At 37.2% G+C, this 15,536-nt stretch overlaps 1 protein-coding gene and 4 non-coding genes across 6 annotated transcripts; all 5 read right to left on the bottom strand.

Moving 5' to 3' along the window:
• Positions 1-221: 221 nt before the first annotated feature.
• Positions 222-8,741, bottom strand: LOC106370766 (inositol hexakisphosphate and diphosphoinositol-pentakisphosphate kinase VIP2). 2 transcript variants are annotated; one of them, XM_022698663.2, is made up of 30 exons: positions 8,300-8,741; positions 8,099-8,158; positions 7,794-7,840; positions 7,504-7,587; positions 7,322-7,385; positions 6,997-7,150; positions 6,610-6,680; positions 6,371-6,475; positions 6,125-6,217; positions 5,854-5,928; positions 5,367-5,452; positions 5,035-5,241; positions 4,849-4,948; positions 4,693-4,763; positions 4,383-4,461; positions 4,089-4,247; positions 3,902-3,944; positions 3,676-3,758; positions 3,513-3,575; positions 3,359-3,433; positions 2,944-3,069; positions 2,453-2,694; positions 2,308-2,352; positions 2,153-2,219; positions 1,871-1,942; positions 1,497-1,741; positions 1,361-1,418; positions 982-1,149; positions 806-880; positions 222-670 (listed from the first exon to the last, which is right to left on the bottom strand). In XM_022698663.2, exons 1-30 carry the CDS (start codon positions 8,384-8,386, stop codon positions 425-427), a joined length of 3,150 nt encoding a protein of 1,049 aa, XP_022554384.2. In that variant the 5' UTR covers positions 8,387-8,741; the 3' UTR covers positions 222-424. The 2 variants fall into 2 exon arrangements, with proteins under 2 accessions (XP_022554384.2, XP_022554385.2); XM_022698664.2 differs by having other exon boundaries at positions 8,318-8,740.
• Positions 8,742-14,884: 6,143 nt separating this feature from the next.
• Positions 14,885-14,977, bottom strand: LOC125584901. The gene has a single exon (XR_007321806.1). It is a non-coding gene; the product is annotated as a small nucleolar RNA R64/Z200 family (small nucleolar RNA).
• A 60-nt stretch (positions 14,978-15,037) lies between these two features.
• On the bottom strand, positions 15,038-15,123 carry LOC125584895. The gene has a single exon (XR_007321801.1). It is a non-coding gene; the product is annotated as a small nucleolar RNA U54 (small nucleolar RNA).
• A 36-nt stretch (positions 15,124-15,159) lies between these two features.
• LOC125584581 lies at positions 15,160-15,236 on the bottom strand. Its single transcript, XR_007321494.1, has one exon. It is a non-coding gene; the product is annotated as a small nucleolar RNA SNORD18 (small nucleolar RNA).
• Positions 15,237-15,300: 64 nt separating this feature from the next.
• Positions 15,301-15,379, bottom strand: LOC125584887. Its single transcript, XR_007321794.1, has one exon. It is a non-coding gene; the product is annotated as a small nucleolar RNA Z199 (small nucleolar RNA).
• Between the last annotated feature and the right edge of the window lie 157 nt (positions 15,380-15,536).

Raw genomic sequence — 15,536 nt, 5'->3', positions numbered from 1 at the left:
AGTGATTATTGGTTTCAAATCTCCTGGTCCTGGGATATGCGTTTGGTGTGTTTTATTTTTGTCTGCTTGGAACCACCAATTTATCAAACACTGCTTATTATTCTTTGGGATATTATTAGGTACGAAACGTATTCCATTCCCTTTTCTTTCCTCTTTTTCGGTATACGTGTTGCGTATACGTGATGCATCCAATTAAAATGATCTTTGTTTTGAGAATATACTAGCTTCGAAATTGCATATATTGCTAACCCAAAACAGGAATTATTCAGAACAATTATCAACTAAAGATCAAAACCAAAAAATTGAAGATTTTAGTTTACTCAATTAGAAAATAAAAACAAAAATTGTCTAAATTTAAAAGGAAATGGATTAGTCGGCCAGTCGTCTAATTTGTTGCCTATTTTTAGCTTTGTCTATTAGAGGTTTAGTTCTTGTTGAAGGGCCAGAGTTTTACAAGACGCTCGAGCACGGCGGCGCTTTTCGAAAAGTAACCGGAGAAACCAGCCGGAATTGACGGCGGAGGAAAATCCTCTGGCGGCATTGCAAATGGACGTATCATCTTCTCCATTGTCTCCAGTGTCAAACACGAACCAACCTCTTGAAGCCTCTCTGGTCCCATTATTGGAAGTGTGTGTTCCCTTAGTAACGACTTAGCTTCCTCGTCCTTCTTCTGTTGCAACAAAGCATACATTCAAACCATTTTTTGTCAATAAAACAACAAAGTAGGCAGGTTGTTATCCACTTCATTGAATGCCCACAATAAGAAACCACCATGAACAAGAGTCTAGTCTTTGCTTTTACATACCTCTAAGGGAGACAAATCTGCGCCACGGCTACATGTAAGTTCGATTCTGAATCGTTCCGGGTCTTCCAGAGATTCCTGCAGGTAACAACGGTGTTATATGTTTCGGTGACATATAAGTATAATAACTTGAAATCATGAGTGTAAAAAAATGAGAAAAAGGCAGGTGCATTGTAAACCTCAGTGTTCTCGAACAGCCGTAGGACAATGTAGCTCATGTAATCAAGTTCTTTGGTCTTACAAAGGCGTTCCAGTGCGCTTTGGCAGACGAGACTTTCTTCTCCTTGAAGAGATTCGTCCAGGTTACAATACCGTAGAACGTTCATCAGAGAATGAATATGTGATTCCTGTTAATCATTACATACCAAAAAAGTTATGTATAAATGAACCCACTTGTGTCACACTGATTATAATGCTACATAGTTGCATGATCTAGCAATATATCAGTCTCATGCCAAAAGAGCATAAAGTCACATGAAATGAAAATTAAGTTTTTCTATTTCTTCTAGCCGGAAGCTTTGCATGTCCAGTAAATAAGGAATGGAAGAAGGAACTCACAGATGTGAAGTAAAGGCGTGTCCTCACATGACGTTCAGGCGTCATGACATTTGCATACCTAAAGGGAAAACGATAAAACTGAGAAATATAGACAAGATATGAAGACATTTAAGCAGGAAAGAGAATTTTGAGTTACTTTGGATCTAGTCGATATTTGGTTTCTTTATCATCATCTTCATCTTTATTCTCTCCGTTGGTAGGCCGTTTCAACTCATCGCTTTTAATGTAAAGTTTCGGTTGACTATATCTATCCTCCTTTTTCGACGAATATAATGACACTGAGACTTGGTCTTGACTGTTCTTCAGTTCAGCAACACTCATGGCCTCTTCTCGAGTATTCCTCAAATCGATCAAGATTTTGCCAAGCAAGCGACGAGCAATCTTTAAAGACAGAAAATAAAAAGAAATTAAGCAATTAGACCATCTGCAAAAACCATGGATCCCCCATGAGTGAAAGATTAGACATTATATGCCTTTGTGGGAATTAGAATTCCACGTTGAGAAGCCCACCTTTGAACCGATTTTGAGCTTCTGCTGTGGATTGATCCCATACTCATTTGGTATTACACCGTCTGCAAGTAACTGCAACCACAACACATAACTGGCTCTAATCAACATAGTCCATGATCGAAATGCAAAACAGAGATAAACAGAGATGTAACAATTGCACAATTTGAATCTGGAAATCTACGATGCATGGCTCGGTATTGGTAGTAAAGCGGTACATTGGTAAGTACCATTTAAGTTTCAGAAAGTGAGAGAGAAGACATCAAGTTTTTATTCAGTTCATACCTGAGCAATTTTGAAGAGTTCGTCTAGTCCTTTCAGGTCGAGATGAGAATTATGTAACAGGTCATACCTGGTATTAATAACACATTGTAGGATACTCAGAATGGAGAAGTTATAAGCTAGCACTAGTATATAATAAACTGAAATGCAAAGCTTACTTGCATGAATCGTAAACATCAGGAATCTGCGTTATGTCAAACCGGCTGCATTTAATCCCAACCATCAGTGTCATTCAGAAAACCTCATGCAGAAATAAGGATGACAAACAAGCATATTGGTAAGTCCTAATATATATACACTTACTCTCTTCTTTCGTTGTAGAGATCCCTTTCGAGTTTTTTCCACCGAGCATACATCAAAAGGAATCCTTCACTACCACAAGGTAGTCCAGCAGCAATCCGGCCAACGTCAATGTTTGACTTGCCAAGGGCCTTTGCTTGATCATAGGGAGGGGCTAAATCATAAGCACTAGGCTCAGTGTGATTCTCCTCTTCATCTTTTGCAAGTAGCCTCACTTGTTCAGTCACCTTTTTAGCTAGTTTTATCTATTTATTTAGAAAGTAAAGAGACAAGTAACGTTTAGTATATATTTTGTGATCTCCAGCAAAACCTTTTTCTATCGATGTGCACTCGCTTTCAGAAGATAAGAGGATAATACTAGTAAAAAATGGAAGAAACATGCAAATGATACTGACGATGGCCTTTGAAATATGCCATTAACAGTAGATATGCCAGAAAGATCTTCAGATTAGAAGATGCTAATAGACTTAAGTTTGCAGAAAAAATGTGAGTACCAATTCAGGCAGGTGCTCATCAGCGTGAGGAGGAAGTCCAGCCCCATCGATCATCCAAGGTAATTCAGAAGAGACGTAATCATGTACCAACTTTGTGCCAGCGGTAATGATCTCATTCAACTGAGCCTGAAAGACAAGTTAGGAAAGGAATTCAAAGCTTAGTTACACATGACTGTTTAATGCATATTTGAGAGTATAGTTCACCCTATTTTACGCAGATGAAATTCCACAATCCAAAGCATGCATGAAAAAAAGGTTCAAACATCAGATGAGCAATCTAGAACGCTATGCATGTCACTATTGATTATTGGTTGATGCTTCAGACGTACACCAAAAACGTGTACCAAAACAGGCTTTCGTTCGTCTCATATCTGCTGTATCCACAATTAAGTTGTCAATAAAGAGAGGGAAAAACCTTGGCTTCTTCCATTTCAGTGCTCGCAGTATCAAGGCCATCCAACATGGAAGAGTCCTTGCTAACCAGAGAAACCTAAAATAAGAAATTAAAAAATTTAATGATTATGAGAATGCCAAGTACGGTACTACCCTGGTAAAAGAAAACGGCAAACCAGGATTGGGGTCAGCTGCCCTTCTAGGTCAAGCAGGCCTTTAGCAAAAGCAGCGGCAGACATCTGCAAGCAGTGCAACAGATGAAGAATATACAAAAGACTGAGTGTAATATCTCAATCCTCTATGGTCCATCTTCACTACTAAATCCGTATAAAGTTGTACCTGAACACGTCCCTCGTCAGAACTGTAAATTTTAAGGTCATGACGGTATGTACTATGGAGACGGAGCAAACCGGTACCTTCACCTGCAAGCATGTCCAGTTTAGTTCTAAACCAGTAAGAAATAAAACATACAATGAATGAATTATTTCAAAATTGTATGAGATATATGGAAAAAGGAACATGAAATGATCGGACAAATGGAAGCAAATCAAGTGCCTGTTGTCACCTGGATACATATTGTTCCGAAAGTATCTACCAAGTTCTTCTGCCTGTGGAAAGAAGCAAGCAAACATTAAGGAATACGTCAACCCTCTGCAATGATGTTTAAATGTCCTACGTTCGAAGTCCATTAGCAATACCATCACTGAAGTTTGAATTTAACATCATCTTCCGATACCAAAAAACATTTTTACCTGCTTTCGACCAGCATGAGTTAGAACACCCCCATATTTCAGAACCATAAGAGCCTCCACTGGGCGTTCTTCTTCACCTTCACCATCACCTTTTGTTACTTTTTCCCATTTCAGCGGCTTTAGCTGAACCTTTCTGTATATGCCAGAGAAATGTCCACCCTGCACGTTTTACACATCTACGACATGAGACGGAGGTAACAATGTAGCTGCTATTGGGTAGAAGGACTATATTCAACAGAACGACAATGGGCTGCATAAAGATACAGCTCAGAGAAAAGGAAAATAATTTTTAACCTCTTCAAGAACAGCTTTCACTTGCCGAAGCTTGTCAGCATGTTCAAGGTCTTCTGCATCACTATCAGTTTCACCTGGTCTAAACATCAAACAGAAATACAATAAGGTAATTAGGTAACTAGGTAGTAGGGACGCAGCTGGAGAATATTTAACAGAAACATCAGGACTGTTCCAAGAATGAGGTAAGCTCTTTCATATCTATCAACCTAGACAGGAAATCCATGGATCCATTGGCTATGGTCAGTAGTAAGGACTCACGCAAGGAAAATGATCAATACAGGAAGTCATAAGATCACTATCAGAGGTGTACCCTGTACGAGGAATTAACATTCTTGTAGCATCCAATAGATCTTGCAATTCGACGGCACTTTTAAGTTTTGTCTGCAAGTCAGAATAAAAATGCACAGAATAAGAAAATCACTGTAAACGAAAGAATATGAAGATAGAAAAAGCCTGCGCCTCTTACCTCAGCTCTTGGCTTTCCTCCATTGTACTTCAGCATCAGGTTTAACAGTTTTTCCTCTGTAACTTTTAGTTTCACTTTTTGCTTAGGGGTTCTATCACCGCTGCCAAGAGAAGTTAAACACAACTCAGAGCCTGGGTGAATATAGAGGAGTTTAAAGAGGACAGGTGATCATATGCTTAGACATACTGCCGAATAACAGCAATGACACAGCGTAGCTCTTCCGACTGCCCAAATGTTCCAATGATGCCACTTCCTTGGCGAGTTAAACCTTCGTTAGATAGGACAGGTTCATTGATCTTCCATGGCAGAATGGGAGGAACTGTCGAAGAAAGATGAGGAGCCTTTGCATCCAAAAACATTTTCCGCAGCACACAAGCAGCATCGTCGTAGTACCTTACAGAGAAAGAGAACTAAAGACTTCAATGGAGTATGATAGAATTATGATTTGTGATTTTCCCTATGAAGATATAATTGAAACAACAGTCCGAAGCGAAATAAAAGTCCAGACTAGTACTCACTTATAAGAGTTCTTCACAAAACTCCATCCATTAACGTCACAAACGTATGAACTTCCCTCAGATCGTAAGAGATCAAATCCACAGACCTGGTAACATGAAAATGACTGCGTTAAGCATGTCATCAAGCAATAACATCTTCCGTTTTTCCTGGAAAAACCAACAACATGTGTGTATGCTTGTCCTTCTATTAGAAGATAATTTGTATCACGTTCCCAAGCATTTAGTTGGAAGCAGTAACTGACCAATAGAGAAATTAAATTAGAGTATCTTTTAGTCACACTAAGTAATCATTCCTGCTAACAAATTACACTGGAAGTAAGTAGTTACCACGGATGCTATTGTGGAGGCGAGTATGAAAAAGAGCATTTAAATCAGTTCAATGGTAATTTACATTTCAACTCAGCGATCTTAAATCTAAGAATTATGATAGAGAATAATGAGGAAGTGAAGACACAATGACAGCCAGATAACTGGAATTCCAACATACCGCTTGCCTAAATGCAATGCAAACTTCTCTCGCCATTTGCTTCTCAGCAGGTGTAAGCAAAACTGGATACCTCACCTGTCCAATTAAATTACAATACCAGATCAAAGTTTGAACATCAGCGTTTCTATACGTTCATGAAACACAAGCTACGATTCCTCTTATTTAATCGACAGCCTTTGGTACCCTGTTAACCGTAGCTCCATTCTTAATGAGAGAAGAGCCACGTTAGGTTTCATATGTGGAACGGTTTCATAATGATCGGCAGACTTACTTCCTTTCCATCTGGGTTTCTCATAACAACACCATCAACAACAGGCGACTTTCTTGCTTCAGCGTGTGCATATTCGGGACCCACAGTGTAGACCTGCATTTCAGGGTAAACAGAAACTTTCAAAATATAAACTTCCTGGATAACGACAAGAGTCTAAAAACACATTGCAATGCATTAAAAAGATTAAGTTGCCTGGAACTTAGACTATAACAGAATTCTCTTATCTAGAAGAATCAGAATCACAACCTTGACATCAGTTCCTCCAGTAGGCATAAACTCCTCATATATATAAGAACCTTCTCTCCTTACTCTTCTGACCTCAGGATGAAATTCACTTGAACGATTCCCAACCTAAAACAAAAACTTGGGTCAGAAAGATAGTTCAATCCTAGAAAAGCCACAGTTATGGGCCATAAATTATTACAATATGTTCAACTACACAGTTCAATCCTAGAATAGCCAAGTTCGGAAGAAAGATGGAGTACCTTACGAAACAATTCTTTCATTCCTCCACCTGCTGAGCTAGGGTAGTATATCATTATGCTATGGTCATCTCCTTTACAAGCACAAAAAATGTCAATTATTAGTGGACAGTAAAAATAACTGCAAGTCAGAAAAGGAAAAAAAAAAGAGGATCAAGGCTGATAGCCAAAAACGATTAGACTAACCTAATACCATCAAAACAAGGAATCTCGACCAATTTAAGATTCATTTATCATTTACATACGGTGCATATTGAAGAGAGAACACTGAAGTACAATATATGAAAAAAAAGATTACCCCCCCCCCCCCCCCCCCCAAATAAAAACGAAAAAAATTCAGAGAAACAGCAAACAATTAGAGAGATCAAAGATGTGAAAAGAGAAACTGACCATTGACGGGCTTCTCCACAAATGGCTTCCAGAATCGTTCACCTTTAACCTCAACAAAATCTTCATCCTCGACGAAATAATCAAGGTCTTGGTTGGGTACTTTTCTATTGACACAAGCATATCTAGGAACTGGGATACCATACATCTCCAGATGCTACAGGGTGCACATAAATACAATAATTTATTATTTTAAGAAGAAAGCATGTAGATATTCGTTTTCATGAACAATGGAAATCTGTAGGAAAAAAGAAATGAGTGGGAGGCATGAAAAGTAGAAATAATATGGTGATTCGAGATGCACTCTTATGCAGTCTAAAACGCATACCTCATACACTTTCCGGCGATCATGAAGAAGGTATTGCGGGTCCAAATCATTCACTAAAAAGGGCCTGAATCATAAGAAGATTGAAAAAGACGACCTCAAAATCTAAACTCAACTAAATCCGACCGGTAAAAGAGAGCAGTTTACTGAACTATCAACAAAAGTCAAAAAGGTATATAACTCACTTTCTTAAAGAAGAATATGCTTGAACTTTCTCAAGAGGATATCCAGAGGAATGGAAAGCAATCAGACAATCACAAATCGGCCAACTGAAACAGGAAAATCCCTGGTGAGGTATTGGTCCCAGAATCTAACTGTACTTAAATAACCTTTAAGTAAACATTCTCCTAATGAACTAATTAATTAAATAAATTAAAGTGTTAACAAATCCATGCATCAGGCCAATTAAAATATAAATATGATACAAAATAGCACAAAACCAAATGTTAAAAAACGCAAACGTTCACACACATACCTTTCTACAGGATCTTCAAGAATAACCTTGTCCCCAAAATGAATGATCTAGCAATAAAGTTGTAACAGAGTTTCCATGAGATCACGTCCCACAAGCAAAAGGGGGTAATAAAAATAATTAAAAAAAGTCTACACCATAGAATCTGTGACGACCAAAAACGACAACGAATTGGAATCACAAAACTAAAGGCATATTCATTTCTCTAAGTGGAAGAACAAACTACAGGCTCTGAATCATCAAATCACACCCTGAGAAAGAAAAAAATCAGTGATTCTGTTCATCAATCGAGAGAAAGTGAGAGTTACCTCAAATTCGCCAAACGCTTGCAATCTATCCATGATTTGTCCCATGGGAGCCGAGAAAACCTGCAACGAACAATCTATGAGTGAAAAAAAAAATCAAGCTCGGTATCAGATTTGCTCGGGGGGGAGTGAGGATTCAAACAAAATCAATCGCAATCATCTGTTCATCAGAGCGAAAACACGAGCACGAAAGGGAAAGAAAACCTCGGGGCTGCATTTCACCTTCTTTTCCATGACGCAAACTCCAACCGTTATCTTCTTATCAACACCAGCTCCTTCTTCCATCCCCATTCTTAACTCGAGATCACCTATACGCACCACCTCTTCTCCCCTTTCGTTCAACAATTCACTCTCTTGTCTCGGGGATTCGCAAACACGCAATCAGAAATTCGTTCGGTTATATCGAAGAAAAAGCACAAACAGAGACGAAATCACGTGAATCATGGACGCGACTAAGATAGGATCAATCGAGAGAGAGCAAATGCGAGATCTCGCGGAGAAAAAGTCGGAAGAGACGTTACTGGGGAAAACGATAAACGCAAGCAGAGCAATAGACAGTAGTGCTGTAAAGGCACGAGGAGAGAGAGAGAGAGAGAGGAGATTCAGGCGTCAGGGGCGTTGCATTGAATTGACTAAAATAATAATTATTTGATTTTAGCATATTGTTAGAGGGTATATATATATATAGATTTTGTTTGTTATTAAAAAGTAAGCTTACGAATATTTTAATTAGTCACCGACCCACAAGCAAAACCAACTATGCAAAAACTATTTGGGAAAATATTGAATAGTGGTGTACTACATAATAATATTCACGCTGTTCTTTTTAGGAAGTTCTCTTAAATGTCTAAATGAGTAAAGTCAATATAACGCGTATTAAAATAGTTTAATTATTTTATTCTCTTTAGCAGCCATAAACTTGTAAAAGTAATCGAAATGCTCCACGGTGTCTCTCGTCAAAATATATTGTAATCCAGTCAATGTAAAAAAAGAGCAAATGTTGAAGAAATATAGCAGTACTATATAGCAGGTGGAGCTTATATTTTAAAAAAAAAAAACTATAGCGGGTGGAGCTTATATTTAAAAAAAAAAATTGTGTGTTTAATAAGCTAGAGACATTTGTTTGTTGGTTGAAGCTATAATTCAAATCAATGTTGTTGACGAATGGTTAGACTGGCTCGTCCACTAATTATTTTTGAATTAGGTTTCTTGTAATTGTATCAAATCTGGAGAGAAGAAACAATGGAAAACGAAATTAAGAAAAATGTACTGACGAGATCATAAATACTATGATTAGTGTTGTTAGAGTATGATTATTGGGGATTCTTAAGGTAAACTTCTTAGCGGAATATAAGAGCCCGTCTCTTAACTTTTAACTAAAAAAAGCTAAGAACCAGTTTTTAAATAAGAGTTTTAAGAGCCGGTTCTTAGCTTTTGTAGTTAAAAGTTAAGAGACGAGTTTTTATATTCCGCTAAAAACCCCACCCTAAAAGCTCTCCAATAATCATGCTCTTAGATACCGGACACTTAATACCTTTTAATTGAGACTTTAGATAGTTATTGATCCAAGTATACTTTTTATAAAAGCTTAACACATCTCCAAGAATGGAGTAATTGTTCACATGAAGCATGGCTGATTTGACTAGGCCATCAGCCTCAGAGTTAAGAAAACGTGGAATGAAACAAGAGAAAACAAACACAAATTAATAGAACAAAAGGATGAATGAGACCAAGCCTCTAATATCATCAAACAACTATCATAGAGCGACTGTTGAGGCATTCGATGTAACTAAGAAGACTAACACCTTGTAGTCCCAAAAGACATCAAATTTTTGAATTTTTAAAGACACATGGTTGTTGAAGGGTGAGTTTGGATTTATGATTAAATAATGATTAAGATAATAAGTAGGTCAGAAATCTCGTTTGTATTATAAGTAAATAGAAGTAAAAGGAGATTACAAAGGTTAAACATGTTTGATATTCGAATCGAGCCCGCTCTGCTAAAAACATTAAAAGCTTTGAGTAAATTATATTTTTTGCAGATGGAGAGAAAAATCGATCCTTTGCTATAAAAAAGGCACTCCATATAAAACAAAAGATAGCTCATCTTGATTTGTGATGAGATCACTTATTCAATCTTTGTCATAATAAGATCACATATTCGATGCGATGGGGATTCGACTCATTTTGCCCCTAAGTATTTAATGTGAATCAGGGTATTATTTGGGCTTTAATCTTAAATGGGATTTTTCAGAACTAGATTGGACATTGATAGGACTGCGCTCCGACAATGGCTCATCAGTCATCAGCGCCGCCTTCATGGCCAGCGCTTCCACTTTAGATAGTTTTGTTACATTCTTATGGAGCCGAATCGAACACTTACCAAATAGCTACATAATCACATACTAGTTTAAGAATAAAATATATATTCTAGTGGTTCTATAGTTTGTGATCAAAGGCGATCGATGCCTGCTACGTGTTTACATACGGGCTTTCATGGGTAATGTCTGCCCTAACGTTAACATGTGAAGGGGTTAGCATGACAGACTAGTCAACTAATAGTGGAACAAATGGAACTGTAAGCGCAAGAGCATATGGGGAGCATATGGGGTTCATAAGAGTTTTTTAATATTTTTTGGTGGTTCCATGAATAGTTATGAATCTCTATCTATTGTTTTCTGCATTAGTGAACCTGAAGAAGAAGTTCATAGGAATAAAATAATAATATTTATATTTTTTTTTTAAAAAATCAAATTATTGAGAATACAGGAATAAAATATTAAAATATATTATAAATATTTTAAAACTTTTTATTCAATACATTAAGAGTAGATTACATAAATCGAGAACATACAAACATACAAACATTATTTATCTTCATTACCAAACTTTTGCTATATATTTTCCATTAAATCAGCTTTCAAACGATCATGCTTCTCTGTATCTCAAACTTCTCTGCGAATGCCTAACATATCACCGACATGGATACTTTCTCTCCTTTTCACCTTCAAACTTCTGCTTGACTCTCCTGACTCGAACTCAAATGTATCAATTTGAGCGTATCCGTGTCGTTCGTTCTCTATTATCATATTGTGCAATATGACACAAGTTCTCATTATCTTTCCTATCTTTTCCTTGTCCCATAGTAGAGCTGGGTTTTTAACAATTGCAAACCTCGATTGCAATACTCCAAAAGCCCGTTCGACATCTTTTCTGGTGGATTCTTGACGTTCAGCAAATAGTTCTGCTTTAGGACCTTAAGGAAGTGGGATGGATTGGATAAATGTTGCCCAATTCGGATAAATTTCGTCCGTAAGGTAGTAGGCCATACGATAAGTGTGGTTGTTGACTTTGAACTTAACTTTAGGTGCTCGACCTTGTAAGATGTCATAAAAAACTGGTGACCGATCAAGAACATTGATATCGTTGAGGGTACCTGGTAATCCGAAAAATGCGTGTCATATCCAAAGATTCTGTGATGCCACGGCTTCTAAGATAATTGTCGGCTTTCCTGAACCACGTGTGTACTGACCTTTCCAAGCCGTTGGGCAGTTTTTCCACTCCCAATGCATACAATCGATGATGTCTATCATCCCTGGAAACCCGCGTACCTCTCCAACATCGAGTAATCGTTGAAGATCCTCAGGTGTAGGTCTTCGTAGATACTCATCTCCAAACAATTGTATTATTGCATTAGTGAAATTTTGCAAACATAAATGTGTTGTACTGTCACTAAGTCGGAGATATTCGTCATATGTATCTCCGGATTGACCATATGCAAGCATACGTATAGTTGCCGTACATTTTTGAAGTGCAGATAGCCCGTTCCTTCCGCAAGCATTTCGTATTTGCTGAAATTATGGAACTTCATTACTTATACGTTCGACAATGCTAAGGAACAATGGCTTGTTCATTCGAAAACGCCTCCTAAACATTTCCGGTGGGTATGTAGGATTTTCCTTGAAATAATCGTTCCATAGTTGATTGTGTCCTTGTTCCCGATCTCTTTCGATATAAGCTCGTCTCCTCGGCTTGTTGGGGTGAGGATGAATCACTGAGTCGATGAAATTATCAACTACTTGGTCGACCATTTCTTCTAAAGCTTCATCAACTTCATCACTTGATGAGGAAGACATTGGGTGGTCTTATTCACATAATAAGTTATTAAAAAAAATATGTAGAGAAAAATGTGACAAAAAAAAAAAATTTCTTTACTAACCTCTAGTGTCTCAATCTGTTTTTTTCAGACTCGGTACGAACTTCATCACCTCCTCAGCCTCCTCCAGACGCTTAGTCAAGCTTTCGATCTGCTCCTGGACACCAATCACCCAAGGCTGACGATAGTGAAACCCATCAGCCTTGTTTAGAACCAAAAAAATTCAGCATACGTATGTGTTATAAACATAATGAATGAAAATGTTCTTCAGAGTCTTACCTCGTAGTTGGCGCAGGTGAAGAAATGCTTCCCAGGAAGAGTGTCGTACTCCTGCTTCACTCGAACCTCGTCGATGATTCTCCCACCACAGGAACACCTTCTCGGAATCCCGTATTCTGAATCGCAAGTGTATGAAAGCATGTTGATGTAGTCCTTTTGCCTCTTTGAATGCTTTCTCTCTTCTGAGAGATTCATCTGTAAAACAAATCGAATCTATTTTAGAACATTAAAATCCAAACAATATAATAAACGACCCCTATATCGAACCCTCTTGAGGATTTACAATTATTAAACGAAACCCCCGAATCAATTTAGAACCCTAACTCGAAATCCCTCTATCGATTTGAAATCTCAGAGAAACGAACCCTAAATGAAACGACCATGACGATTTACAGCAATTATTCGTAACCCAGATATCGATTTACATCCCAAACTCGAAAGCCCCAAATTGATTTGAAATCCGAGAAAACGGTTTCGAGTTTCGACCACAAAATCGACCCAATTCAACCCTCAATCTACTCGATACTCACCTGAGCAAGTGGAGAAGACACTCCGTCGTCAATTAAGTCTTTGGATTTTTAAGGATACATGGCTGTTGAAGTGTGAGTTCGGATTTATGATTAAGGAATGATTAATGAATGATCAAAACCCCGACCTTGTTCCATGGGTTTTGATCTTGAATGGGCCTTTTTCACACTCGGGTCGAACATTGATAAGGATGTGCAGTCCACCTCCAACAATAGCTCATAGCGCCGTCTTCGTCGCCAGCTCTTCCACTTTAGATAGTTTTGTTCCATTCTTATGGAGCCGAATCGAACACTTACAAAATAGCAAAAAACTACGAAAGGCTACATAATCACATACACGTTTAAGCATAAAACATATATATATATATATATATACTAATAGTTTTATAGTTTGTGATCAAAGGCGATCGATGCCTTTAATTTAGGGATCTGTGTTTACATACGGCCTTCCATGGGTAACGCCTGCCCTAACATTAACATGTGAAGGGGTTAACATGACAGACTAGTCAACTAATATTGGAACAAATTGAACTGCAAGACTAAATTTAATGCTCTTCATTAACCCTGACATTATATGAATTTATTTAAATGTATGTCATTTTTTCAACAATGTCTATTCTACAAAGATTAGGCGAAGCCGATAATCATTGATTATGGTTTGTATGTCAAAGAAAGCAGATGTCTTATGGGTTTCACAGGATAGAGTATGTCTCTCTTCACAGGTGATCTCATTTTCATAATCTTCCCATTTGGGTAATTAACATATTGGGAATATGTATAAAGTATAGATATCGTTATCCATCATACAAGTGTAGGATATGATCCTAGTGCATCTTCCTTAAATGGCCGTGCCTGACACAAAGCATATCAAAGCATGAGATTCTAATCCAGATGGAGTTTATATATTTAGAGGGTCAATCTGTGACGTGAAATATTCAGCGGCACAAGTGGCTATGAGTTAATTTGTGTAAATAGATGTTTCGAGTTCCTTTAGCATGGATTCTTTCAATTTTATTTCATAACTACATATAGACAGTGGGCCAAATTTTTTTTTTTGCTCGAGGCCAATAAATCTCAGGCACACCTCTGAATGTATGAGATATTAACAACAAATCCTAGGATCTAGTGTTTCTTGATGTGATTACTTCCTCCCTTCGGTTGTTAAACCTGGTCCTGAAGCTAACGGGTTGAGAAACTAGTCACGTATCAAATGAGAGTACTATCACGGCAATGCAGGAACTAGAAATTTATATTTTGTCAATACAGTTGGCATAAAAATGCTGCAGTGAATGTGCGTTGATGTTAGTGAGTGCGAGACGTTGATGGTACATAAAATTGATAAAATCCATGATCATAGTTTTGTCACACATTAGTACATTGGTCAAATCCTCCATCTATATCTTCATGTTATTAAGGTCAGATAGAATTTATTGTTTTTCTGAATAACAGATGTACACGTGACTGGGTACATTTTACACGAGTTGTCTATGCAGTCCATGTGATTAAGGTCAAATAGATTTTTTAATTCATATGAAGCACCAATTAAGTTTTAGTTTTTATCAGGGTATTGCTAGTGATCAAAATAGTAAACTGTATTTTCCACAAAAAATAAATATATTTTTGAAACACAAATACTGAAAACAAATTAAGATCAGAGTTTGGTATAAATTCTCGGTCACGGTTGATCTGACCAAATTGTTACTCATCACATCTTTAGTTACAATTTAAAAATTTTGAAACTGAAAAAAAAATATGAATGAAAGATGCTACGAACAAAATAGAAAAAAACAATCTTTCTAATGGTCGGATGATGGAGAAGATATTTAACTTGTGCTCAGAATTATGAATATTTATTCTCATCAATTTACATCTCTGAAGTCTGACATGTGAATATTATTCAAAAGATCATCATAGCAGAAGTTTTGCAAGACTATATAAAGTATATACATAAATGTCAATTTCAAAACTAGCGCAATCAGTGGCTCTCATTAAGTGTAAAAGTAATTCTCTTCATACTGTTTTCAGAATAGCGTATACTGCCATAAAGGCAAAGTAATCACAGAGCCAATACCAAAGCTATTGACTGAAACATCAAAGCTTAAGAGATCAGAGTTTGGTTTAAAATTTTCGGTCACGGTTAAATCAGAAACACGGACCAATTTGTTGCTCATCACATCTCTTACTGCTAATCCAATAAACGAAAACCAAAAATCGAAGAAGGATATCATCGAGAAGAATAAGAGGATCATCAGAGAATAAAAATACTAAGAATCATATAGATTTCTCCTTCATATTGTTGCAGTATTTGCTCATCAGCTGATCTCACTATGCATCAAAATCCAAAAAAAAAAAACTTACAAAACAAAAGCAAGAAAGAGGATGTCATGTCCGAACCATAGTAGAGCTAATTAATGTCTGCGTAACTGCTTTATCCGAGTCTTCCTTATATATATCTTCGCCAACGAGTTATAAGAAGCAG

The sequence above is a fragment of the Brassica napus genome, chromosome C3, assembly GCF_020379485.1.
Source record: "Brassica napus cultivar Da-Ae chromosome C3, Da-Ae, whole genome shotgun sequence".
Lineage (NCBI taxonomy): Eukaryota > Viridiplantae > Streptophyta > Magnoliopsida > Brassicales > Brassicaceae > Brassica > Brassica napus.
Note: the sequence above shows the minus strand (reverse complement) of the source record. Positions and strands in the feature narration are given on the sequence as shown.